General features: G+C 47.0%; 2 protein-coding genes across 16 annotated transcripts in view; both read right to left on the reverse strand.

Moving 5' to 3' along the window:
- Window positions 1-24586, reverse strand: part of LOC143377293 (rho GTPase-activating protein 100F-like) — a 112134-nt gene that overhangs the window by 24507 nt on the left and 63041 nt on the right. For all 15 annotated transcript variants that reach the window (XR_013087283.1, XR_013087282.1, XR_013087281.1 and 12 more), the window contains 4 exons: window positions 2948-3061; window positions 1524-1706; window positions 698-856; window positions 225-454 (listed from right to left, as the gene is read on the reverse strand). Coding sequence is in view for 10 of the 15 variants with exons in the window: in XM_076828391.1 (XP_076684506.1) it covers window positions 225-454; window positions 698-856; window positions 1524-1706; window positions 2948-3061 (686 nt within the window). In the remaining 5 variants the exon portion in view is untranslated. The remainder of the gene's footprint in view (window positions 1-224; window positions 455-697; window positions 857-1523; window positions 1707-2947; window positions 3062-24586) is intronic.
- LOC143377325 (uncharacterized) lies at window positions 4242-5289 on the reverse strand. The gene has a single exon (XM_076828485.1). It carries the CDS (start codon window positions 4902-4904, stop codon window positions 4527-4529), a length of 378 nt encoding a protein of 125 aa, XP_076684600.1. The 5' UTR covers window positions 4905-5289; the 3' UTR covers window positions 4242-4526.

Genomic DNA, 24586 nt, shown 5'->3' on the forward strand with positions numbered 1-24586 from the left:
TACCCAATCGAACAGTTCCCATTATAATTTCTTTGTCTCCGTAATTACTGCAAGCTGCTAAGAAGTTTTCTCCGGGAAGTTGTGCGAGTTCCACTACTCCTAATGATATTAATTTTCTTACGACACATTTCCCTTGCCAAGCTTCTCGGGTGGCTCTACATGCAAGTGATTTTCTTCTCCTATAATTTGCTACTGTTTCATTTCTTTGAACGCGTTTGAAGTACCTGACGTGGTTGCTCGTCGCATGGTCGCTCTCGTCCTCGTTCAACTCCCTCTTGATCACAACGACTGGAGGCGCCTTGTGCTCGGTCTGGCGACTGTGAGAGATTGGCTGGTGCTGGCCGTGCCTTGTCGCCAGGACGAGCCTCCTGGGTATCGACATGATGATCACCACGTCGTCCAGGCTCATGTGCGTCACGTCGACCAAATTCACCGCGAGGATCTCATCCCCGACCTAGTATAGACAAGGGTAACAATTTGTTTTAGTAATAAGATCCCTTGGACGGAGAGCAAAGACTCGGCAGCCCATAAAGCTGCGCGCTATCGCGTTACACTTGAAAAACGAGAAGTCGCTCGCAAGCTAATAGTTCAGCTCTCAGAGGGAGTGCTCCGTTAAATTCTGATCTGAAATCGTTTCCAGGCAATTAGCTCGACGCTGGACGAAGGGAAAAGCGGAGGAAAGAGTGGGTGGCTTCACCTTCAAGCAGCCGCTGTTGTAGACTGCGGTCTCCAGGGCTATCCTCGAGATAAAGACGCCGTCGTTCCTGTCGACGCCGTTTCCTTCCCGTATGTAGAGCCCCAGCGTCTGACCCGGCCTTTTGATTATCTCCACAAAGTGGATAGAGTGCTTCGGATCCTGGAACAACAGGGTGGAGGCGATACAGCAGATGTCCCCCAACGTTACGAACCGAGGGAATAAGAAAATACACTGGCTGGAATTGCTTCGTTGCTCGCTGGGGTAATTATTCTAGCCGGCCAGGGGAAGTATAACGCCCCGGGCATAATTCGAGGGCGCAAAGGTCGCGAAAATGCACGCGGAATTACCACCTACCTCCGCGGATTTCTGGCGGCCGGCAAGGAGTGTTTAGAGGGAATCACGCGAAACGGAGATCGACAACGTTTTTCTCGTTGAAGATGTGGTACCGATAGGAGGCTACTTGGCATATTGCTGCAGTGGGATGTGATTTAGGACTCGCAGGGGTTTCTGCAACATTGCCAATGCTTTACGGCGAAGGAAGCGGTAGATGGAGGCTGAGGAATAGGTTTTTCTTCGCTCTAAGCGCTGGGATTCCTCGTCGATGAGGGTCGAACTATCCGTTCGAGTGGGGAATACGCTTTCAACTGTGTTCAGATAGCTTCTATATCTCATTGGAATGCCATGAAACTGAAGCGCAGAGTTGAACAGTTGGTGGTTGACGACTTCGCGCTCTTCAGAATATAAACACGCTTCAGGAATGAAGACGCAGCTGAGAGTTAATGAGCTGAATTTCGGCTCGCTTGGAAGAGACCGAACAGTGTCGCACCTGCATCACAATGAACTTCTTCGCTGCGTCAGCCGCCTGCCTGCCCATTTGTCGTGGCTCGATGACCCGTACGACCATCTCACCCCTTCGTTCCACAGCTTCCAGGGCTGCTGCGGTGGAGGCGTCATGATCGTTCTCTACAGTCTCGATCTGCTTGAAGATCTCTGTGCTGATCCCGCTCACCTGCAACGACAGGTCCTTCCACTTCAACGAGCATAAAGCAAACTACCTTAGCGTACAACGTACGTGAAATTGTTCCAGTCGCTAGCTCTCTACTCTTTAATTATGTTATCGCGAAACAAAAGCAACTGCCAGTCGGCCGTGGATGTGTTTCATCGAATTTGTTACTGGAACAATTTCGCAAAGGGGAATGGGGTCCGATGCTTTTCTGTAACTCGATTCCTTTCTCCCCGATGCGTCTCTCTCTACCTACTTGAACCGTTCCAGTAATCAGATTTATTGATTGGCTTCTTGGAGGTCCAGCGAACCTCCAAGGATCAAGATATCTGTTACTTAAGGGGAGGTTCTGGTCTAGAGCCCAAAAAAATAGGTAATATTTAGGAATTAATTAAAGGAAAACTACTATATATAATTTAACGGGACTTGTTGCATTGTATTAAGGATCTCTTAGATTATAGAAATATATTTTTTGTTTTATAATTAATCATTGCAGACAGCCTTGGGGAGTCGTTAAAGCCAAGGCGTCAAAAAATTCATCCAAATCGGTGGGACCTCTATCTCCAAAAGTTATTATCCGATTCGACTGAAACCTTGTTTATTTTGAAGATTATTCTTTTGGCTAGGAGGGGAACTAAAAAAAATACAAAAATTACATTTGTTTTAAAAAATAACGACACTTCAAGTTTGAAATCACTTTTCCCTGTATTTTTCGTCCTTTCGTCGCCTTTGAAAATCATAAATTTTCAACTTTCTGTATTTTTTTTAGTTCCTCCCCTAGCCAACAGAATAATCTTCAAAATAAAAAAAGTTTCAGTCGAATTGGATAATAACATTTGAAGATACAAGTCCCACCGTTTTGAGAACACTGTCTCGGGAAAAACGCGTTTAAAGTTTTACGTGAGCGCCGAGTGGCCGGTTGTGACCCATGCATTTGCCGCGACTCAAATGCCTATAACTCCGGGAATTTTACGAATTTCAACAAATCCTTTTAAACACGTTTTCCAAAAAGGTTGAACATTCGAAAAATGAAATAAAAAAGAAATCGACATTTAGACCAGAACCTCCCCTTAAGGCATCGCGGTGCGACAAAGAGGAGAATGGTCAGCTACGGTTTCGGTAAGCTCTAAATCCTTGTACTATTACAACTGGAGATGCTTTTAAAAACCACAGACTGCCTGCATCGAGGTTTCTTAAGTCTGAGAAATTCCGGGGAATCGTTGGAAGGGAAATATCGTTGAGGGTACCTTCCTGAAGTCTCCTTGAATGACCATGGGGGGTGGCTCCTTGGGGCGCAGCTGGTTGGCAGGTACTTGCCGCCCAGGACTTGCGCTTATGTCTGTCACTTCCCCCCGGCCCTCCTGCAATCAGATTAACAATACTAATTAACATTAGCTCCATCACATTGCCTCTACAGTGCTTCTTCCATTAATGGGGCCTCTGTAGACTCCTGCGTCGTCTGCACCCCAGGAATCTTTCAAATGTAATCTTCCAAATTGGTACAAATTCGAGCAGCGCATTAGTTTCCTAAATATATAAAAGCTCCTTCCAGCTAGTGCAGCTTGGTCAACATTTTCACACAAAGAGATTCAAGCGCAAGTCCTCTTAGGCTGTTAGCAGAATCTCTGAATAGACGGAGCCACGTGTTTCCACTACGAACATGTGACTGAACAATTCCCTCCGATATATTTTTATTTCCTTTAAAACCGAGGCGCTCGAGAAATAATAATGAATCTAAAGTTTGCTCGGGCACGGAGGGTATTAGCTTTAAAAGCCGCCAACAAATCAGGCTAAGCGAGGGGAAATTTCTTTGCGGCGGCAGCACGCGAGATTCAATCAGCAGGCTGATTAAAGGCTCGTAAAAATTGCAAGCCCTTTCAACCTGATTCGCCTCCGTGAAATTGCGAGCTATCAGAGATGCACGCGCTCAGAGGATCCTCCCACCAAAAACAGACCGGAGCCTCTTTTGTCGGTTATTCAGGCCAGATAATAATCAGCAGTGCAAACAGTGGCTGCAACGTGCTGGCACTGTCGCTGTCTTTTTTCCCCTCCCCCTTTGCGACCGGGCGATCTGAAATTCACACAGTTAATTCAAGATTTTACATTTCATTTAACCGTCCGGTTGTCTCAGCTAGCCGCGGCTCTCTTTTAAAAACTCTGCGACCGCCTGAACTATATCGATTCCTTGATATTGCGACGAGCATTGCTCCACAAATAGGATTCGGAACGCAGAATCTGGCTGTATAATTAATCAACCCATTTCCATTATCGGATGCTTAATTCTGGAATTCACAAAGGTACCGGTCAAACGTCAGCCGGATGGTACTTTCCTGATTCGTGTTTCACTCTGGGTTACGCAAAGTTATTTTCATAGAGAATGGTCTTAAATACACCACCGGACTAGATCCGCGAAAGACAACCCGATGCTTCCACAAATACATTATTCAAATGATCCAGAGGGTCGCTTTTATCAAAGCAATGCCAGAGAGCACAGCGAGAGAAGACTTGGGAGCTTAAAATCCCGCACGAACAAGCCTCCGGACAATGGAACCAAGACACCGCGATAAAGAAACACGTAGAACCAGCAAAGCATCATCCATGTCCCTCTTGCTGAACAAGAGATAGAACCTCTTAGTCCCCCAAGAGGCCTGAATCCCTACAAACCAGCCGCTTCTAGGGTTTCGCCAGGTGTTCGTCCGAAAGACCCCAGTAAACTACATTCAGTCGTTCCCTCAAGCCTCGTCCTCAGCTTCAGCCTCAGCGCCGAGCAGAGTCCTCGTCACTTTCGAACACGTTCCTCGGCGCCAGCAGGCTACACCTGAAGCCTCAACCTTCGCAGACCACAGACATCCAGCCACTGCGCGCAGCTTCCAAGCAGGGAATCTCGGGGCAGAAAGTGGCAGTAACACTTTGAAGGAAACGCACCCCGTGGAAGCATGTGATGAGCACGAGCCACGCGGCGGAGCTGCACATTCGGTCGCAGATGGACAACAACGACATCCACACTTGCGCGGCCGATTTGCAGCCCCGTTTGTTCGCGGTGTCCTCGGTGATCCCGGCTGCGTTCAGCAGCTCCTCGCCCTTCGTGCAGCCCTCAGCGCCCCTCTCCCTGGCCGGCTCCTGCGTCCAGGCCAGTTCCTCCTTCCGGCTGTCTGCCTCTGTACGACCTGGTGCCGCGCGTTTCGTGCCGACCAGCGTATCCATGCGTCTCCAACGCGCCTACGTGGTCTTCCGTGGTGAACGCGGACGGATCGACGGCGGCAAGGAACTGGGCCACCCTTCCGCCTTCCGCCCCTCTCGGCTTCTATCCCGTTCAGGCCCGTGCTCCAAGGATCAACCCCCGCGCAGTGTGACGCGGGTGCACCACGCGAGAAGACGGCGTTCCTCCCAGCCACGCGACGTCAGGGCCCGAGGATTACTTCTCGCGGGATAGGAAGCAGCACGAGCCCACCCCTATTGCACCATCCTCGCCACATCCTCGCCTACCCCATGCTGGCTAATATGGCGGGAAGTAGCGATCAGGAGCGTACGAGGCCGCGCCTGCGTCCCCCGATCCCTACGACACCAGGGTGCCGAGTGTGGGTGAGTATCGACCCGGCGTGACGTCACACTCCCACCCACCCGACAGCCCCGGCCTGCCAGCCACTGCCCGTACTCTGTCCCTCCCGTTGACTCTCGGTTACGCTGACCCCTCCGCCTCTCCCTGCAGGCCTTTATCTTCGTCCTCTCTGGCCTGGCCAGGTCGGCTGTACGCTGCTGGTTCTCTGCTGTTTGGTCCCTCTTCCTTCTACCGCCCCTGCCTCTCGTTTTCGGTGTCCCTCGTCAGTGGTCGCGCTCCGGCGACAATACCAAGGCGTAAGGTGAATGTCCCAATTTCTGCTCATTTCGTATCTTTTTTTTTTTATTATTATTATAAGCGTCACGTTTGTACTGTAGTTGCAACAAAATAATTGTAAATTATTCGAACATTTACGCCAGTGCTGCGCGAGCTTGGGGGTAGGTAATCAAAGTGCAGCGTAAGCAACGAAATATTTTTAAAATCAGAGATTTTTTTAATGTATTTTACCTGGTTGTCGTAAGGGTCACTGTTGGTATTCCATAATTGGGCAGGGATTTTTTGCAGTAAAAGTTCTTATTTAATAACAAAAACAGATACCGTATTGCGCTCTGGATGTAGATTTTTTACTGGTTTTCATTATTTTAAGTAGAAAATAGGTGATTAGGTTTAGGGGCAAGTGAATCACCCTCGTGTCCGCATTTCTACTCACCAAAATTTTAGCAACAAAACCTCGCAATTCGATATATGCTGTAACCTCTATTTCTATTCGAAGGCATTTTATTATTTTTTTTTTTTTATCATTATTTTATGGTTCACTGTAAGATGTAACTTATTTTTACCTGAAAAGGCAAGATATTATGTGAGCAGAAATTGGTACAAATGGTGAGTAGAAATACGTAACTTAAAGCATTATATTTAATTACAAATTACTAGTGGTTAAACATCTTGAAATATCTTTCTTAAATAGTTTTCGACTGGTTGATTTATTACTAAAGAATTAATCAATTACTCTGCAAATTTTGATCAAAAACAAATTTTCTACGCCTCCTTTCTGACGAGTAACCTCTTAAGTGAGCAGAAATTGGGACGTTCACCTTACCCGGGGTGGCGGAGATGCGAAGAGTCCTGCGGTGTACGCGTTATGGAATCGAGCAATCTGATCCTCCTGCAGGAGGTAGCGGACTTCAAAGACACTCTTCTGCCTCGTCGATACCCCTAATCCTGCACCGTTAATGCACCTGTCCTCTTCAGCTTCGACCGGTTCCTCTTCATCATCCTAGGCGATCGGGTCTACTTCCCTCCTCGCGATGAATCTCGCCCTCTCTCCTGGACCCCACATTTGTCTCCCTGCGCAGCCCGAATGTCCTCCTGTCATCGATCTTCCCATTATTTTTACTTCGACCTATTTCACCCCCCAGCTCGAGGATATTCATCTGCCCCCCTCCCACAATTTTATTTCGCGACTCTCCTCTAATTGCATCCCCCCAGTGGGGCCCCTTCTCGACTCCTACACCCCCTCCGCGTGGCCAGGTGGTTCAAGAGTTGCTTGCCTCCACCACAGCCTGCTGCTCCTCCAGCTTCCACTCGATCCTACGTACTCCTCTTCTTGTGCCAGGGGTAAATGGTCCTCCTAGGCAGGCCCGGTGGTTGGACACACTGGTCTTCTTTGCAGCTGTCCAGCATGCTGATCCTGGACGACTGATGGGAGCTTGTGATCCTCCGCTGCTTTGCAGGTGCTGGGCCCCTGCTGCTGACCCAAAACGCTGATTAGGGGTGACGTTGCCTCGGGTAGCTCTTGTGACTCGCTCCTGGTGCAGGGTGGGCATCGATGATCAACTGATTGGTCAGTTCCAGTTGATGGGACTTTGGAAGTTGATGTAGGTCTGGGTTGGGCCCATCTCTCGTCACTCTTCTTTCTCTCAGAATTCTTCGCCTCCCAATCAACTTCTAGTTCCTTCCTCCATGTCTTCCCATCTTCACCCCCTAAATTCTGCCCACTCTCCTTCCTCCATTCCTCTAATTCCTCACCCCCACAAGCCCCTCCACAATTCTCCATCACCTTAACCGCCCTAATCCCGCGATTTCTCCTTTCCTAACCAATCCCAATTCCACTTATTTATCTCTTCCGCAGTGCCCCCATCCCTCCCCTTCTTCGTCTACTTCCCCAGGCTCAGCTAGGTGAAATTAATTAGTTTCAACCCCTCGTAAGGGGCACAAGGCCTAACAACAAAAGCAGACAGTCAGACTGCAATTTGATCCCCGGAAAATATGCAAACGACCAAGGACTCCTTGGTAACGCCTGTGACGAAGTTCCGGGCCCAGTTCCCGGCGCCCAGAGGCTGCAACCAGATCCCAAGCCAGCAAAGAGCGAGCGCAGGCAGTGTTTTATTCTTCAGGTGTATTTAGAGGCATGTGGGTTCTGTTTCTCTCATCTGTTCTCGGAGATTACGCCTCCCCGCAACCTGTAATCCCCTTCTGGCGTGCTGGCAAGACGGGGAACGCTAATTATTTTTTAATTACCCCCATTTTCTCGTGGATCCAAGATGGACCAACCTGAGGCGAGTGAGGTAATGAGATTGTCTGGGCGCAGAGGATATTGTTCCTGGTAAACGAGCTTAATTTAATCACTCTTTGCATATTGGTTGTCATTTTCCTCTTCAAATCTCTCGAACTCTGGAGAACAGGAGTTGCGTAAGACCACCCACGTCTACGAACTAGCTCCAGAATCGTGTGATCTATTTTCCAGCTGCTAAGGTTTTCTAGAAAAACACCAACATGAAACTTGGAGCCGAAAAGAAGAAGATTGGCCATTCCAAAGTGACAAACTTCTTCGCTCAGAAATTCAATCAATTCACCCCTGGGCAGATTTTTTTTTGATTCCCCGAAAATGCAAGCAGCGGGTCCATTATTTCCCTCCCGAATTAACCGAATTAATTTGAATGGAAGTCGCTTTTTCTGCTGGTAGTAGCGAGCGGTATTGGAGCGTGGCGTTTTCATTGAGTTTCGAACGGAATCACGGGGCGCATGTGTGATGACCTTTCGCGAAACGGGCGGATTTTACGTGTCCTGGACCGGTGCACGCGTTCTCGCCTCATGGACCCTCGTCTCGCGACGACTGACATCGCCCGAAGAGGTATAAAAATTATTTCCAAAGCTTCAACGGTGCACCGTGTGGCTTAGGGGTTGGAAGACGGAGGAGGGTGGCTCCTAACGCGGAGAAGTGTCCCGCTGGATCCGAGGCGGCCCGATTTACCGCGGTTCTGTTTCAATTTGGCACCGCTCCATTGGCCAGCCGTATACTTCCCGACGGAATCCATCCGCTGAGCAGAAAAAGACGCCGGGGCTCGATATGAGAAACGATTTGGGACACTGGAGCCGGCTCCTTTGAAACAAATGGCGCGTTCATGACTCGGGCAAGAAAACGGCACGAAAACTCCGAGGCCCTCAGAGCTGGGAACACCCAAACGGAGATTATTCCACAAATATTAGGTTGCTGCAAATCAAATGGCCCTTTTCTACAATTTAAACTTCTCGGCTTTGCAGCTTAGCTCTCGTTTGAAAAGTAGACGTCCCACGCGTGGTTTGGCGTATATAATTTCTGTTATATTGCGCGGTATAAATAATTAAAAACAGTTTTAATTGATCGTGGAAAATGAGGAAATTCGAATAATTTATTTGTACGAGTTGAAACTTGGTCACAGTGCGGCTGAGGCAACGCGGAATATGAATACTGCTTTTGGCAATGCTACTGCTAGTGATCGCACCACTAGGCGTTGGTGCGAAAAATTTGACGGTCTGCACAGTGGCTGGATGCAGATGAAGCCCCAAAACATATGCCGAAACCGAACCTTCATCCGAGAAAGATTTTGGTGTCTGTATGGTGGTCAGCAAGGGGTGCTGTGCATTTTTCATTTTTAAAACGGGGTGAAACCATAAATCCAGACAAATACTGTCAAGAAATTTATATCATGTATGAAAAACTGCGTATTCAACAGCCGGCACTGGTCTTCGTGATAATGCTCGACCACGCACTGCGAAACAAACCTTTAAAAAGTTAGCAGAATCGAAGTGCGAAGTTCTCCCTCACCCTCCTTGTTCTCCTGACCTTTCACCTAAAGACTACCATTTTTTTCAAGCACCTAGATATCGTTTTGATTGGAAACGTGTTTCGAGAAGAAATGGATGTAAAAACTGCATTCGCTGAATTTATTGCCTCTCGTACTCTGGATTTCTTTCAGAAGGGCAGTGGTGCACTTATTTCGCGTTGGGAGAAGTGTATTAAAGTCGATGGTGACTATTTTGATTGACGAAATACGTATTAGGTTAGTCAAATAAAAGTTTAAATTAAAAAATAAAGAACCTAATATCAACGCAATGACAAGCTTCAAAAAATGTAAGACTAAAATTCCCAAACCCCCGAAAATTAGTCGCGAGAAATATTCCGAAGCAAAAGCTGCTCCACGTAAAACACCGTCGAACCCTCCTGCCACGCTGAAAAACATCGATAATGCTCGAGCAAAAAAGAAGAGCGCAAAAATCTCTTAAACCGCTTTTAGGGGTGGGGGGGTTACATGATAATCGAAGAATCAAAATCGTACGGAGGGATACGGAGTCGAGAAAAAACGAGGACGAGTGGGAAGGAGCGGAGTAGTGGGGGGTTGGCTGAGGAGGGAGGGAGGGAGGGGAGAGGAGCTGGGCGGTGGAAACGTAAAGCTACGCTACTGCGCGTAGTAGCTCCGGAAGTATCAGTAGTAAAACCGTAGTAGTAAGTAGTAACGGCGTGTACGCAGGCGTACGCACGTTCACCGTCGTTCTGTGGAGGGGGAGGAGGGGGCGAAAAAATGCATCGCAGTGGGAGATTCGAGGACGAAAGGGAGCGAGAAGAAGGAGCGTTTGCGGTTCGCTAGAACGAGAGGCTGAAAGGCGCCGGAGGAGCGGCTGCGCGCGGAGGGGAGAGCGACTGGCGGGTGGGGGGAGCGACGGAGGAGGGGCGAAGGATGCGAAGAGCGACTGGGAGGGGGGTAGGGGAGAGGTTGTTAATGAGAAGGAAGAATAGGAAAACTGTAATGAGGAGAAATATGGAATATAGGGCAGAGAGGAGATGTGGGGCGCAGGATGTGGAAGAAAGTGACGGATCGCGGATTGTGAAAGAGGAAAATGGCGAGAGGGGCAGAGGTGGTTGGAGGTGGGAATTAGAAAGAGAAATTTGAGGGGCGAGGAAGTGGAAATTGGGGGTGAAGGTAAACGAGGGAGAAACTGATCGGGTCTTGGCTGCCGAAGAAAACTAGGGAGGCCCGGTAGAGCCGCGGCGCACAAAAGAAGAAATCGAGTGGGACTTGAAACAAAGGCGGGGGAGACAATGGGGTGGATCGAAATTCGAGTATGGTCGGAGGGAGGAGGAGGAGGAAATACAAGGGGTTTGAACGGAGCTGAAGAAATACAAATACCTAAACAAAAGAAGGGACAACAGAAACACCCCCGATCCAAGGAAAATGAGAATTCTCCAGCGTCCAAGAGAAGGCACGCCGACCCCTTTCGCCTCGGGAAGCCCGAGAAACATCCCACCCCCGAACCAAAAGAAGACACCAGGGACAATCAGGAGAAGAGAGCCAGGCGAGCCCAGCGAAGACGTTCAGGGGGAAAGAGAAAAATAAAGAAGGAACAGACAGGGTCACGGGGAAAAAAACTCGGGAGGGGAAGGAGGAGGGGGTGGGATCCTGCGATACGACGCCGGAGGGCAGCGCGCCTGCGTCTCGCGATCCTGAAGTGGCTCCGACTGAACTGAATTCACCCAGCCTTCGAGGGTGGCCTCTGTGTGTGTACGTGAACGTCTCCGCTCTCTTCCGTCCCGGGTGTTTGACCACATTTCCACGCTGGGTGCGCGCGCGCGCGCGCGCGACAGCGCGAGCGCCTACTCTCCCAGAGGTCGATGCACGCCGGTGTTGGACTCTCTATGTGTCTACCGTGGGGCACATAAGAGAAGTATGTGGCTCGTATGTACCGAGGTACGTACAATACGTGACATATATTGCGCTGGCTTTTTACCGAGTTAATACGGCCTCTGAGCGAGGCGTTGATTGCGACAAAGCTGCGTGTCCAATTTTTTCTCTCTCTCTTTCTTTTTTCATCTCAGATTTCAAGGGGTGGCGGGAGCCATTTCGGGGCTTCCTGGAGGAGCCGAAGGTCCCCGGCAGCTTGGAGGACCCGGGGAGCTTCGAACTGTCCGTGGAGACCAAATGGGATTAATGAAATTGCCGTCTGGATATTAAGAGACGGGGGGATTTCGCGGCGCAGCTAATATTGCCGTTTTCAAGGGGCAAGGTGCGCCCCGTGGATTCGAGTGGGTTTCGAGGGGAATGGATGCTTTTTTAGGACGAGCTGCGGTGGTTGAAGATTTGGAAGCTCGGTTTGTATTTTTGGCGGATTTTGGCTATGTAAATTTGGGCATATTCGCCGAAGCCAAGGGAGATCTGTTAAGGGTGGAGTTGCGAAAATGCACGGACGAGGTTCAGCGTTACAAAATGGATTAAAAGCGTGCGATGAAGATTCGTCGTGCGAGCCTTCGTTTTCGAGATAATCGAATTTGAAAATGACGCGCGCGAACCTGAATGGCGCCGCGAGCCGCGTCTTCGATTTCAATTTTCTCGGAAACGAAGGCTCGCGTGGTGAAACTTCTTTCCACATTTTCGATTCATTTTTTCGCGTAGAATCGATTCCCCGTATTTTTCTGAAGTTCGTGTCACCCAAGGAATTTTCTAATTGGATATTCGAAGTTCGAAAATAAAGGGACTAAAATTCTACAGGGGGTGGGATAGAAGGGAGTATTTTTATGAAACCCTGTAGCCAGGGGAATGATAAAATTCCTCAACTGTGAGGCAGATTTTTCAGTCTTCGACTGTCGTTTGTCTTTCCTGTAATAAGCGATTCATGTAACTTCCACAGTGCGGGGTGAGTGCAATAAAATTTGGGAAAACTGCTCTCTGTGGCCACTGCAAATAGACTGGTTTATTTGCCTTGTTCCTCTTCCGACCGACCACGCGCGAGCGTTCCTCCTCAACTGGGTCACTTTTATTGAATTTATAGAATCCTTTTGGGAATTTAATATCGACTGCGAGAGCCTCGCAACGGGAGAACAATTCTGTTTTGATACACGTATTCCCAAAAGTATCTTCAAGGAACTTCGGTTTCGCGAGCTGCGAACTATGTTGCCAGACATCCCCTACTTCACATTCCCCTGCCCCCTCGTTTTTTCAATGAACAAAACCTGCCATAAAAATGAGGAATTTCTTTGCCCGTTATTTAAATAACGAACAAGAACTCGTGCTTCCTAACAATTTGCGAAACTTCCTTTCTAATATAAAGAACAGCTTTTTCCACGCCAACTCCCACGAATCTGCTGTGTCTCATAATCCCCACAGCTCCCTCAAGTGCCCTAACTCCTGCAACTTTTTAATCCCATAATTTTTCATCCCCCTCGACCTTAAACATTGTAAATTCGCTCCCCCACCCGGCGAAACTGATTCCCCTCGACAAAACGAACGCGAAACGTAGAAAGAATTTTTTCCCCACGACCCCCCGTTTTCGAGAAAATCGACTCTAAAGTAAACAACCCCCGCGCTGCGCTGCGGCTTCAAACTCGATTTTCTCGAAAACGAAGCCTCGCGCGGAAATAACTCCCCCTGCGTTTTTAATTCATTTTTTAGCGCTCTACAACTTACACTGCTCAAAAAATCCAAAATTCGAATCCTACGCATTTCACATCCAAAAAAGTGTCCCTTTTTAATCCGTTTCCATCGTTTCGTTTTTAACACACCAGCATTAAATACAGCAATGAATAATAATATTTTACAAGTGAATCCCTTATAACTTGCTCCATCACCGCCCACCACAGAATATTTTCCCTACGCGGGGAATTAAAGTCACCGAACGTACCGAGTGCGCCGGCCTCTCTGTGTGTGTACTCCTCGAAAAGAGTCTCCAGAATGCGACTCCGATAAAAGGAACACTCGGGGCGGGCTTTGAGCAGGCCTGAAGAGGAACTTTCGACTCGGTCACTCGGAAGATATCGCTTCGGGAATCGGCTACGTTTCCCAAGGCTTTATCGGGAAGAGAAAGGAGCCGCTTATTGGGTAATCCTGCTCGTCCGTGCACGAGCTACGCCTATAATCTTATCCAAGAAAAATACAGGAATACCCTGCCTCTATATCTCTTCCACCTGGATTCCCCTCGCTAACGGGGAGTCCTCTAGAGGTCCCACCACTCGGCTGAGATTATTCCCGACGCGCCGTGATTCCGGCCAAAGAAAAATCGCCGGACAAACTGCAGGCGCATCAGTCGTTTAGAACTACTCGAAATTAGGGGGAAATTGATTTATGCGCGGCGGAGGGCCCGCCAAAGTTCAGCTCGTTTCGCCCCGTCGTTACTTCGTCGAGGGGACTTGAAGTTCGAGTGGACTCGTTTATCCGCGACCCGTTTCCCAAAATTCCCGCTCGCTAATCGTCCGCGGAGCTTCGGCCCCGGCGAATATTCGCCGCGCGCCCCGTGAACAACCCTTTGGGAATTAATTGTCTGGAAGCCGGTAGTTTTTGAACGCCAGTCGCGGAGGAGAGGCAAACGCGAGGTCGCAATAATAAATCTCCGCGAGGAAGGACCCACCCTTTGAAGGAGAATTGTTCGGTAGCCCGTATTTCTTTTTTTTTAAACCTGCAGAAATTGCAGAGGAACGCGGGACTCGAAGGCCGAGCGATTTTACATCCAAGGCAGCGCTCTGGAGCGATCCAAGGTGCGCCACTGCTGACGAGCCAGAGGACGTTTGCTGTTCAAATATCCCAGCGAATTCACCGCGACATAATAATATTTCCAGGCGAGCTTTTCGAGCACAAAGGTTGTTGCTCCGTCCCGCATAAAAATGCGCGCGGTGTCTGGCTCCAATAGGAGGCCCCCGACGTGCTCCAACTTTTCCAATAACTTGCGTGAAAGGATTGCCCAGGCGTCGTTCCGGAGGAACTCGTGTCGCTGGGAATCGACCACGGATTAACCATGGAATTTTCCTGGCCCAATTAGAGTTTTCGTGGCGCGCACGGTTCTTCCACCTCCCGCAGGACTCACTTCCAATGCTTTTCAGGCTGCTTTGATATTCCCTTTAACCATTCGCTCTGCGCAACCCTGCTCCGCTGGGTGCGCAGCACTGCTTCTCATGGATTTGGCCTGCGCCTACGGTTTTATATCAGCAACTATGGCTGCGTAGCCGTTCGATGCGTGAGAAGTTACTCCGGCCTTCCTTCGAGAAGAAGTCTCTTCTGCGTTGAGCTTGTTCGCTAGCTGGTGTATTGGTAGCCTTCGCTGACCTGTGGCGCACGATTCTGCTTCGTAGCCAAAGCTTCTGGTTAACGCTGACATTTTAATTGAAATGTGAAAGCAGCCAGTATATTCTGCGAAGAAGAAAATCCTAATAAGTCAGGGATATTCTGATAGAATTTCACCTCGCATTCTTGCAGTCTTTTAACAATTTTTTTAGGAGAACGCAGCAATATTTTTTCCCCCAATGAAATAAGGATGTAAAGCAGTAAATAAATGCTTAAAAGAATCACCTTCCACTGCCCCATTGATCGGATACCGGGAATAATGGGGATACATTGCAAGTTCATGAAATTGGGAGTAATTGAACGAAGCCAAGTAATTCAATCCGACAGACCATCTCGGTCAAAGGTTACAGAATGATGTCGAGGGATCGATCGCCGCTTCCCGAAGTAGATAACCGGCTAAATGTTCGCAGCCGTGCCTCCGCTAAATGTCAAGCCTGTGCAGGGCCCTTTGGAAAGTCTACGATGAAAGTGGAGAATGATAATCCAATCACTGTGCCAACTTCTACGCTCTGTTTTCATTAAAAAAAAAAGCCAGCTGTTCTCAGAAAAAAAGTAGACGCGGAAGCAACTTTCAGCGAAGGAAGTAAAGTGTGAGGCCTTTCGAACTCGATGAATATGGATCGTAATTGAGATTCTATTCGGCTGACCGAAAGTCTATCGGTAACTGTACAAAGGAAGCGAAGGAGCAGGGATTCTAGAATTTCCCAGAGTAGTTATCGCAAGGATATTTTCTCAGGCTGAGTTTTCTTGCGGAGCAACACAATCGTGGTATATTTTGGCTAATATTGCTGAGAAATCTATATACTGTTATATAAAGAGAGAGCCGATTTTTATGATCGCGCAAAACTCAAAACCTATTGAACCGATCTTCCTCAAATTTTAACACGTTTTGTGGATTTTTTTACAAGTCAACGGTTTGATGCAGATTTCCCGTTTTTTAACTATGTTTACATAGTAGTATGAACTACTTATAAAAAAAGTTTCAGTTAAAAAACTATTGTTTTTCGGAAGTTACGGATACATGTCCGAAAGTCTCTCGATTTTAGACGGCTAAACGGTGGCCCTAAAAACTCGCGCTACGTTCAACCAATTTACTTCAAATTTTCCACGCAGAATCATAATAAGATTCCGCATCGTCCAACGAAGGCGATTTTGAAAATTTTGAAAAATAAAGAAATGGTGAGAGATCGAAGGTAAAGTTAAATTTTTCTAAGAGAAAAATCCACCTTTTTCCTTTATAAATAATAAACGGGGAATCGAAATAAAAAAAGCCTTCGTTGGACGATGCGGAATCTTATTATGATTCTGCATGCAAAATTTGAAGTGAATTGGTTGAACGTAGCGCGAGTTTTTAGGGCCACCGTTTAGCCGTCTAAAATCGAGAGACTCTCGGACATGTATCCGTAACTTCCGAAAAACAATAGTTTTTTAACTGAAACTTTTTTTATAAGTAGTTCATAATACTATGTAAACATAGTTAAAAAACGGGAAATCTGCATCAAACCGTTGACTTGTAAAAAAATCCACAAAATGTATACATTTTCCGAGGGTTCAAACGGGTATACCCCCTTAAGATACATTGGTAAATCCTTTACTTATAAGAGTGAATGCTACCGGAAGGTTTTCATTGAATTATGATCCAGGAATTAACTAGGTATATTAACTTAGGAAAAGTTCAAATAGTAGCGATTGATAATATTTGCCATCCCTGCTCCGGCAGGTGATGCACAACAATTCACCCTAATGTCTGAAAATCATTATGCCAAGAATGTTATCTTCTCCAAATCATTACGAAGAAATCAAACTTTTTTTTCTTCAAAATACTTAACTTCCTTAAAAGATATTAATTCTAATAAACACGAATCAGTCACGCTAATATCTCGGTCGAAGCCGAGATGGGGGAGGCTAGTAAATAATACAGGGACAGCAGAGGACAATCTCTTGCAGGAATACACTCCTCGCTGCATAAAACTTTCTCCGCTCACAATTCCATGCACCGCAAAATTACCGTAACAGCTTAATGCCTATTTTTGCCAAAGTGCTTCCCCCATTTGAAGCCTGTACAACGTTGCAAGAAAAGCAGAGTTGCTCCCGGTGGGACAGAAGAACGAGAGTGATGTAAAGGAAGACAATTACAGTGATTGCCCGACACACGGAACAAATCACGTCAGCGCACGTGCAACTGAATTTATTCCCGGCTGATTCGTGGAGATAATGTAATTACGGGGGACGCCAAGCGCTCAAATTATCTCCAATGTATCGCACGTCGAATGGAACGTATGCGCTGCGGTTGGAACGATAATGTCCAATAATTCGGAGCGGCCTGACAGCTTTTCCAATGACGGCACCGCGGAGAAGTGCCGTGGGTGTCTTTCATCCAATCTAATGAATTCAGAATCAACATCCACGTCCCGGAGACTCGAGCAGCAATCTGCCCGATGGCAATTAGAGGCTGGCACTCCAAACACATCGAGCGAAGAAACGAGGGTGTGTTATGCCGGTAGGGGCGATGGATTGAATTTACAGGTAGGCAAACAGCAAAGTCAAAGGTGATTGTGCGCATCGCGAATGTCTGCGGGGCTTCAAAGCTGAAAAACCCCCACGGTCCTCACGGATTCGTCTTCCACTTATTTCTTCATTTCGCGCGAGCTCGATTGACCCATCGCTGGCTTTTCGCTATGCATATCAAAGATATCGGACATCATCGGTTCCTGTAGGATCAACACACACGTACAGGCTCACACACAGGCCAGCCAGCTTCAAATGAAGCGCTTGCAGAGCTCTCTTCAAAGCCGAATATCTGCCAGCCCATTTGCAATAAGCAAAAATCCATGCACTGTCCGCTGGGTGCTTCAGCTTGTAGTGTAACCCGCTGCTGCAGGATTATTTTTGTCGCAGACTTCCGCTGGCTGAATAGCTTCAGCGCTGCAAAGCTTCTGAGCCTAGCGGAGGAGTATTTTGATTCGGCGAAGGACCCTCAAGACTTCCGAGAGTATAATTTCACTTTTAATCATTCTCAGGGCTGTCGAATGGATCGCTTGGCTCCGTTAGGATCTCCAGATGCTGCTTTACACTTACGCAAGCATTTTGAGCTAGCGGAGTGGGTGGTTTAAGTCTGACATGGATTCTGAGTCTGTCGAGGGGTTGTTTTGGGTCTACGAAGACTTTCGAAGGACAAGTTTGGCTTTGTAGAGTGGCAGATTCTAAAGTCTGCCAACTGTTTCTTTCAGGTAGCTCTAATTCCCGTAAAAATACTTCAAAAAAGTAAAAAAATTACGCCAAGTACATGAAATCAAATAAATCACAAAAGAATAGAAGATAATGATAATTAGAATATAAAAAAGAGATGGTTTTTGTGATTTATTTGATTTGATAATACTCTTTTCAGTCCTCGACTTTTTCATGTACTTGGCGTAATTTTTTTTTACTTTTTTGAATTTTTTATGCGGATCTCACTTCTTTTTACAAATATGTATATATAATAGTATGTATTATATAATATATGTATAGTGCTTTGTGTACAGTACATGGTGCGCGAAGCAGCTTATGGCGCTGAAAGCAGCCTCTGGCGCTGAACGTATTTAACATTGATTGAACTGTATTAACAACCACAATTAACACCTTTCGAAGAAAAATATGTATGCATTTTTAGCATTTCGTGGCAAAGCTTGTTTTTCCACTCGTAAATCATCAACGGATACCCACGTTGTGCCCTTACCCCTTAAGTTTATAACAGTGATCCCCCATTTGAATTTTTTTTAGTAGTAGGTTTTTTTAGCACAGGCTTTTTCCGAACCAAGCATCATCGGAATCTGTAGTATCAAATATTTCTGTAAATCGCAAATGTATGTACAGGAAAATTACGTTTTATTAAATTATGATTACTAAAGCAGCATTTTTTAGTTGATATACAATTTGTAGGGCTGCATCCCTAAGTTGCCTAATACTTCAGCCTGGCTAGCGACAAGCCCTCAATAAATGATAATTTACTTCTCCCAGGGAGGATCCCCGATGGAATCCCAATCCAAAAGGGGTTTCAGGGAGCGAGTAGCCGGCGTGGGGTTTGTGAATCGATCGAGGCCGCCGTTGGGGGATTATTGTTTTCGAATAAAATTTTTCCACAAAATCGAGCGGAAAGGAGGGGCGAGGGAGGACGCACTTGGCGCGTCGAGCGGGAAAATATCGGTGACAGCGATCGCCGAAACAATCCATGCGAGAAGAATGAGTCTCGAGTGTCCTCCCCCGATTCTATATAAAACCCTCGGCCTATAAATCTGCCCTATGAAAAAGAGATCCCGAACGGTCCATGATTAATTCCTCCACCACGATTTTAAATCATTTTATTGCGACAAGCTCGTCCGAATTCACTCTGCATGGCAGGGTGATCCGATCGAGGATCATCAAGCTTAATTAATCGTAATGCGCAAGAAAAATAAAATACCATAAAACGGACTAAAAATCGTACAAGAGAACTACTCTCCGGAGAGCTTCCAACCCTGGTCACCCCCGTGCTTCATGAATTTAGGAATCCACAACCACTGAATTAAACTTCCCTTCTTACAAAATAACTAGCTAAATTCCCTTGATATCCCATCCATGAATCATCCCCCAAACAGCAGAGGATCTCACCCCCGAAAGAGCCACCCACCGGAAAATCAGAAACCACCAAAAAGGGAGCTCGAAACCGAGCGATCAAGCGAAAGGGACAAAAGGGGGGGTGCGATGAAAGGGCTCCCCGAGTGGCCCTCGAGGCGATTAACCGTGGCCTTCCTGGAGTCAGCTTCGGAAAGAATCCGCGTCGAATGATTTTTAACGAGGCCGAATCCGCGCGCGGGGGGTGTGGTTGTCCTCGGCCTCAGCCAGTCGAGCATTGTCTCCACGATTGCTACCACCGATCCCAACCCCTTCACCTGCCCCCCTTTCAAGTCCACCGTGTGCCCCCAGGCTCGATGACGCTACCCTCCACCTTTTCACCCCCCGCGAATCTTTTCACGCGCTTTCGCGGCGATCCACGGCCACCAGGACCCTCCCCGGGGGGCAGGAAAGAAAGGAGGGTGAAAAAGGCACCGTAACGATCCGACTGCTCCAGTTCCGGTATGTGGAGCGTGCGAGAGGGATAATTGCGGCTCGCCTGAAAATCAAAGGGACTTCCGTTTCGTCCGACGTACCACCCCCTACTCGCGCACCCCCTCCACTAACCTGTGCCTCGTCGTTTTTCGCCATTTCTCGCCCCATTTTTCTCCGCTCGCTGTTCCTCGACTTGTTTCAAAGTTTTTGTACGTACTGTTGCATGTTTGGGGCTTTAGCCTTCTTTTGGTTTCGGGTCTACGACTGCCCCCTCCCCTCTGATCGTGCTTCGTCTTTTTATTGTTCTTAGGGGTAGTGGGTTTGGGGTTGGAGATAGCGCGGGGTTCGGGATTTTTGAGCTTCTACTTTTGGAGATTCGTAGTTTTGATTCTAGGCTGATTATTTAAATTTTGGTGGATCTTGGGAGGGGGGTGTTGTGGACGAAGGAGACGGCTTTGAATATTAATAATCCGCTGGTAGATTAGAGGAAATCCGTGCGTCGATGTTTGCGATGGGGAATTAAAAAGTGATCTGGGGAAAAGCCAGCGTTTTATTCCCAGCAATCAACTTCTCCCCTATTTTCGACTGAAATTAAATTGCAGAGGAATCGCAATGCGCTGGATACAGTTTTTCCAATCATTGAGATTGATCCACCGTGGATTGATGCGTCACGATTGCTCGACATTTTACCGAGGCTTCGATGATTAAAAACAAAAGGGCGGGAAGAAAAATATTTCACTATTCTCCCTGGCTCTTCTTGACTTTTCATCAGCCACCTCATTTCCCACCCTGTTTTCCCTGCTCCCTACCCCGAAGAAGAATTCTCAAAATATTCGTCCTCCCTAACTCAAAAGCTTCCATTACATAAAAACCTACCCTTCACTCCAGATAACTTGACTTTTCATCAGCCCCTTTCCTCAATTTTTCCCCTTCAAATATATATATTAAATTTTATTTAAATACAAATTTTGCCCATTACTGAATGCAAGGAATCATTTGACAAAAATTGGGTGCAGTGTACTGAATATGAAGGTTCGGCACACGTCGAATGCACAGATTAATTTTAAGTATTATACTTGCGATGTTTGTACAAATAAAATTTGAAAAGAATCTTGTATTGTACCAATTAAATGCCTTTTTATTACACTGTTAGTCATATAGACCTAAAAATCTACTAATTTAATAGTTCATCGGTACTGGATGACAATTTTTCGTTGCCTAGAAATTACAACTTTTTTACTTTTGCGAATTATCAATTCTTATTATTAAATTTCACAGAAATAATTTTCCCTCTCTTACTAAGTTCCATCTATGCTACAAACACGTTTTTGAATTTCAGATTTTTATCCACTCAACCCCAAGATATAACAAAAAAAAACTTAGAGCGGTCGGTGCTGCACGACTCTCCCCTATTGTATCACTTCCCTTTATCCTCGCAGCACCATTCCCCCATCTAAAAAAAAGACTCCACCCCGTCAGAGAAGCCACAAAAAAACTTGGTCATCATCCTAAGACGTAGGTGGACTTCCCCAGCTTTGACTTCATTATCCTCCCCTCCACAAACATCCCCGAAAATATAAGAAGGAACGCTGTATCCTACCTCTTATCCACAAGAATTCAGAACTCCCCCAACAGAAAAAAAGATTCCACCCCATCGGAGAAGCCACCGAAAAACTTGGTCATCGACCTGACTCTGCTGGATCATCCCCCAGGCTCAACCCGACCCTACCCCCTTTTCCAGCCTCTTTATCTCGCCCCCTCTGATTCACCCACCCCCTCGGCAGACGACAATTAGTCCTCGATTATGAAACCTCCCTCGGCAAGGTAACGGGTGACCCGGAAAGGAAGGGTGGCGGAAGGCCGCTTAAGGACGCGTCTCGCTCACCGCCCCATCCACCCCGGTTGCTTCCTCTCGACTAAGTACGTGTCTCGGGGCCTCTGTGTACCCGATCGACTGCCACCCCGTATGCATGTACTTTTCGTGTCGATGCTAAACCGATGAAGGGTCGTCGCCATCGCGCGACACACAGAGGGTGCGACTCCGTCCTCCGTTCTCGCCATTAAACATTCGCCATTCCAACCCTAATCATCATTAATACCCAGCGCCTCTTAATCCAAACAGCCACGCGGATATTTGTAAGATTCATGGAGGGGGAGGGTTGCTATTGGGCTCCGGGACAGTTGGTGGCTAAGAATCAATTCTTAGGAGGGGATTTTTTTTATTACCCACCCTCTCTCCTCTTCTGCTACTTTCGAGAGGGTTTGAAAGAGAGGCGGGGGGTGGCTGGAGGATAATTAGATATCGATTTCGCATTAGAGGCGCGCGTTAAGACGGACCGTCTATTCATTAACGTGTTAGGACGGAGGGTCTTCGTTCATTGGCCGATCTATTAAAATCAAAGGATGGTCGAGACCTTCTGCATATTACGCCTCTCCCTCGTACAGCCTAGCCCACTCTTTTCTCCCTATTATTCTGCCATTCAAAGGGGTCCCTATTGTCCCATTGCGAGTCCCATCCGTCCTGATGAACCCCGGAGACCCCCAGGAATATCTACAGCTCCGGTTTCTTCGCGGATTCCGATTGCGGTGGCTTTATAGTGTCCTGTGGTTGAGAATTTTCTGGGGTTTCGAAAAAGATGGAGGATTACCTTATTTCTCGTCTGAAATTCAGGAATTTTCTCTTCTTTCCTGTGCCGAGGAATCGTCTTCTCCCTTTCCGTGTTCCGCGAGGGATAAGCAAACAGAGGTTCCAGGAACGGGAGCACAAAGGTTTCCGTGTAATTCGCTGGCAAAGGGGAAGATTGCATAGCAGAGGGTGTACTTCTTTCGCGGAAAGGCAATCTAATATTTAAATCTTCGCGAAAGTGGGTGAACGGGTCGAATCGAACGTTCCCGGCAAAACGGTCTGCGAGAGGACTCGCGTAAAAATAGTAACGAGCGAACGCGGCAACGAAACTACCCTTTGCTCGATATTCCACGAAGGGAGGAAGGAAAGCAGGGAATTAATGATCTGTTACTGTGTTTCTTGAGCCGACCTCAGCAAAGGACATCGATAGAAGACGATTTTTCACGAATATTCCAGGGAAAAAAAACACGAAGACTTGAATATTTCGAGTGCAAATTGGGTGCGTTCGAATCCGCGTGAAAAACTGCAGAAAAAATGTAGAAAGAATTTTTCTCGCACGACGCGTGGTTTTCGAGATAATCGAATTTGAAATAGGCGGCTCGAGCGCCGCGCTGCAACTTCAAATTCGATTTTCTCGAAAACGAAGCTTCGGACGGAAAAACTTCTTTCCACGTCTTTTCTCCAGTTTATCGCGCCGCTTCGATTCCACTCGTTGGAAATTTCAAAAACTGAATTTTTAGGATTTCTGCGAATCGGTTCGACTGCGAAATTCAGAGTGTCTGCGGGGCGAAGATAGCGTTCAAAGGCCCTGCTGCACGGTGTATTGATTTTCCACGGAAACAATGCAAAATCCAGGCCGCAAAGGATTCATTTCGCGATTTCTTTCGGAGCACAGCTCGAGCCGCGGCCATCCTCGCGAAACATCCGGTGGCTCGCGTGCTCGATCAACTTCCGCCAGAGTTTTCGCGGAAGCATGCAAAATATCCTGGCGAGCCGTCGACACGCGTGATACGCGGAAGGAACGTAAACCCCTGCCCTCAAAGGTTCCTCTACACACCTGCACTTATGGAAATACGTCGAATCGGAAGTCACTTTTACGAGGCCTTCCCCTTTTTACACGGCCAGGTGCCACGGACCCCGCGAACCTTCCGTTTTCTTCTCCCTTTTCTCTTCCTTTGATAAAATGGAATTTAAAGTGTTCGCAATAATCGCCAATGCTTGATCATTCCCCAAAAAAAAAATATTAAAAAAGGGCTTCGAAGAACTCACTCTGAGGATCTGGAAATTTAATTCCAAGGAAACTTCAAGGAACGCACCCTGAAATTTTGCAAGGGTTTATAATCGAAAATTAGGGTAATAAATTAAATAAATTCGAGGGTTTAAAGTGTAAAGTAGCTTGAAATGTATGGAGGGATTTTTTCGAGATCCAATATTTCATAGCAAAATCGAATTTTTGTGATTAAAAATAGGGGGATGCAGAGGGATGGCGATGGGAAAAAGTTTGCCAGCTTCGCTGTCCGCGGGTGGAAAGTTGCGAACCGCGCGGGCTTACATTCCACCCCCTAAACGACATCGTTTATTATTTTAACGACGTCATTAGGGGAATTTAAATAAACTTGTCCACGGGCTGCCTCGTCCTCCCGACTAGACAGTTTTATTCGTCGCTCCTCGTCGACTCGTGCCCAGCACGTTCGCGCGTCCATTAGCGTCTTATTTTTCTGCGAAATATCGCGCGATGACGCTTGCTAATTCGCCGACTCGAGCTTTGTAAATGTTTGCCCCGAGACTGCAGAATTAGATATAAAATTACTTTGATAGTACACTGCATCGATAGCGTTGAAATCACCGGGGAATCTTTGGAAATCTGGCATTAATTTAGCGCCATTAATCTTCCAGAAATTTTCTAAAAACTCCACAGAGGAATGGATTCGTTTTTAAAAGACACACACTTTAAAAAAAATAAATTTGTTCTACGTCTGATAGTTCTCGAGATATTCCAGAAAATATGTTCTCCACCCCAACTCGAGGGGCTGTTTTCACCCCCTCGGCGTGCACGATTGCCGATAACAAGAATACGTGTCAAATATTTTTCACTGCTCTGCGAATCTACGGAGTCTTGTCAAAATCGGTGTGTGTGTGTGAGTTAATAAATATGGAAGTGTACTACAAATGATATTTATCATCTGGTACACTGGAATGTTGAAGAGAATTGAGCCGTTATTTTTTAAAGTGGTGTAAGTCCATTTGCAGCCAAAAATCGTTTATTTTC

This window comes from Andrena cerasifolii, chromosome 15 (genome assembly GCF_050908995.1).
Source record: "Andrena cerasifolii isolate SP2316 chromosome 15, iyAndCera1_principal, whole genome shotgun sequence".
Taxonomy (NCBI): domain Eukaryota; kingdom Metazoa; phylum Arthropoda; class Insecta; order Hymenoptera; family Andrenidae; genus Andrena; species Andrena cerasifolii.

Bases quoted from the DNA above. Each gene is read 5' to 3' on its own strand.
- LOC143377325 (XM_076828485.1), bottom strand. From the start codon at position 4,904: ATGGATACGCTGGTCGGCACGAAACGCGCGGCACCAGGTCGTACAGAG.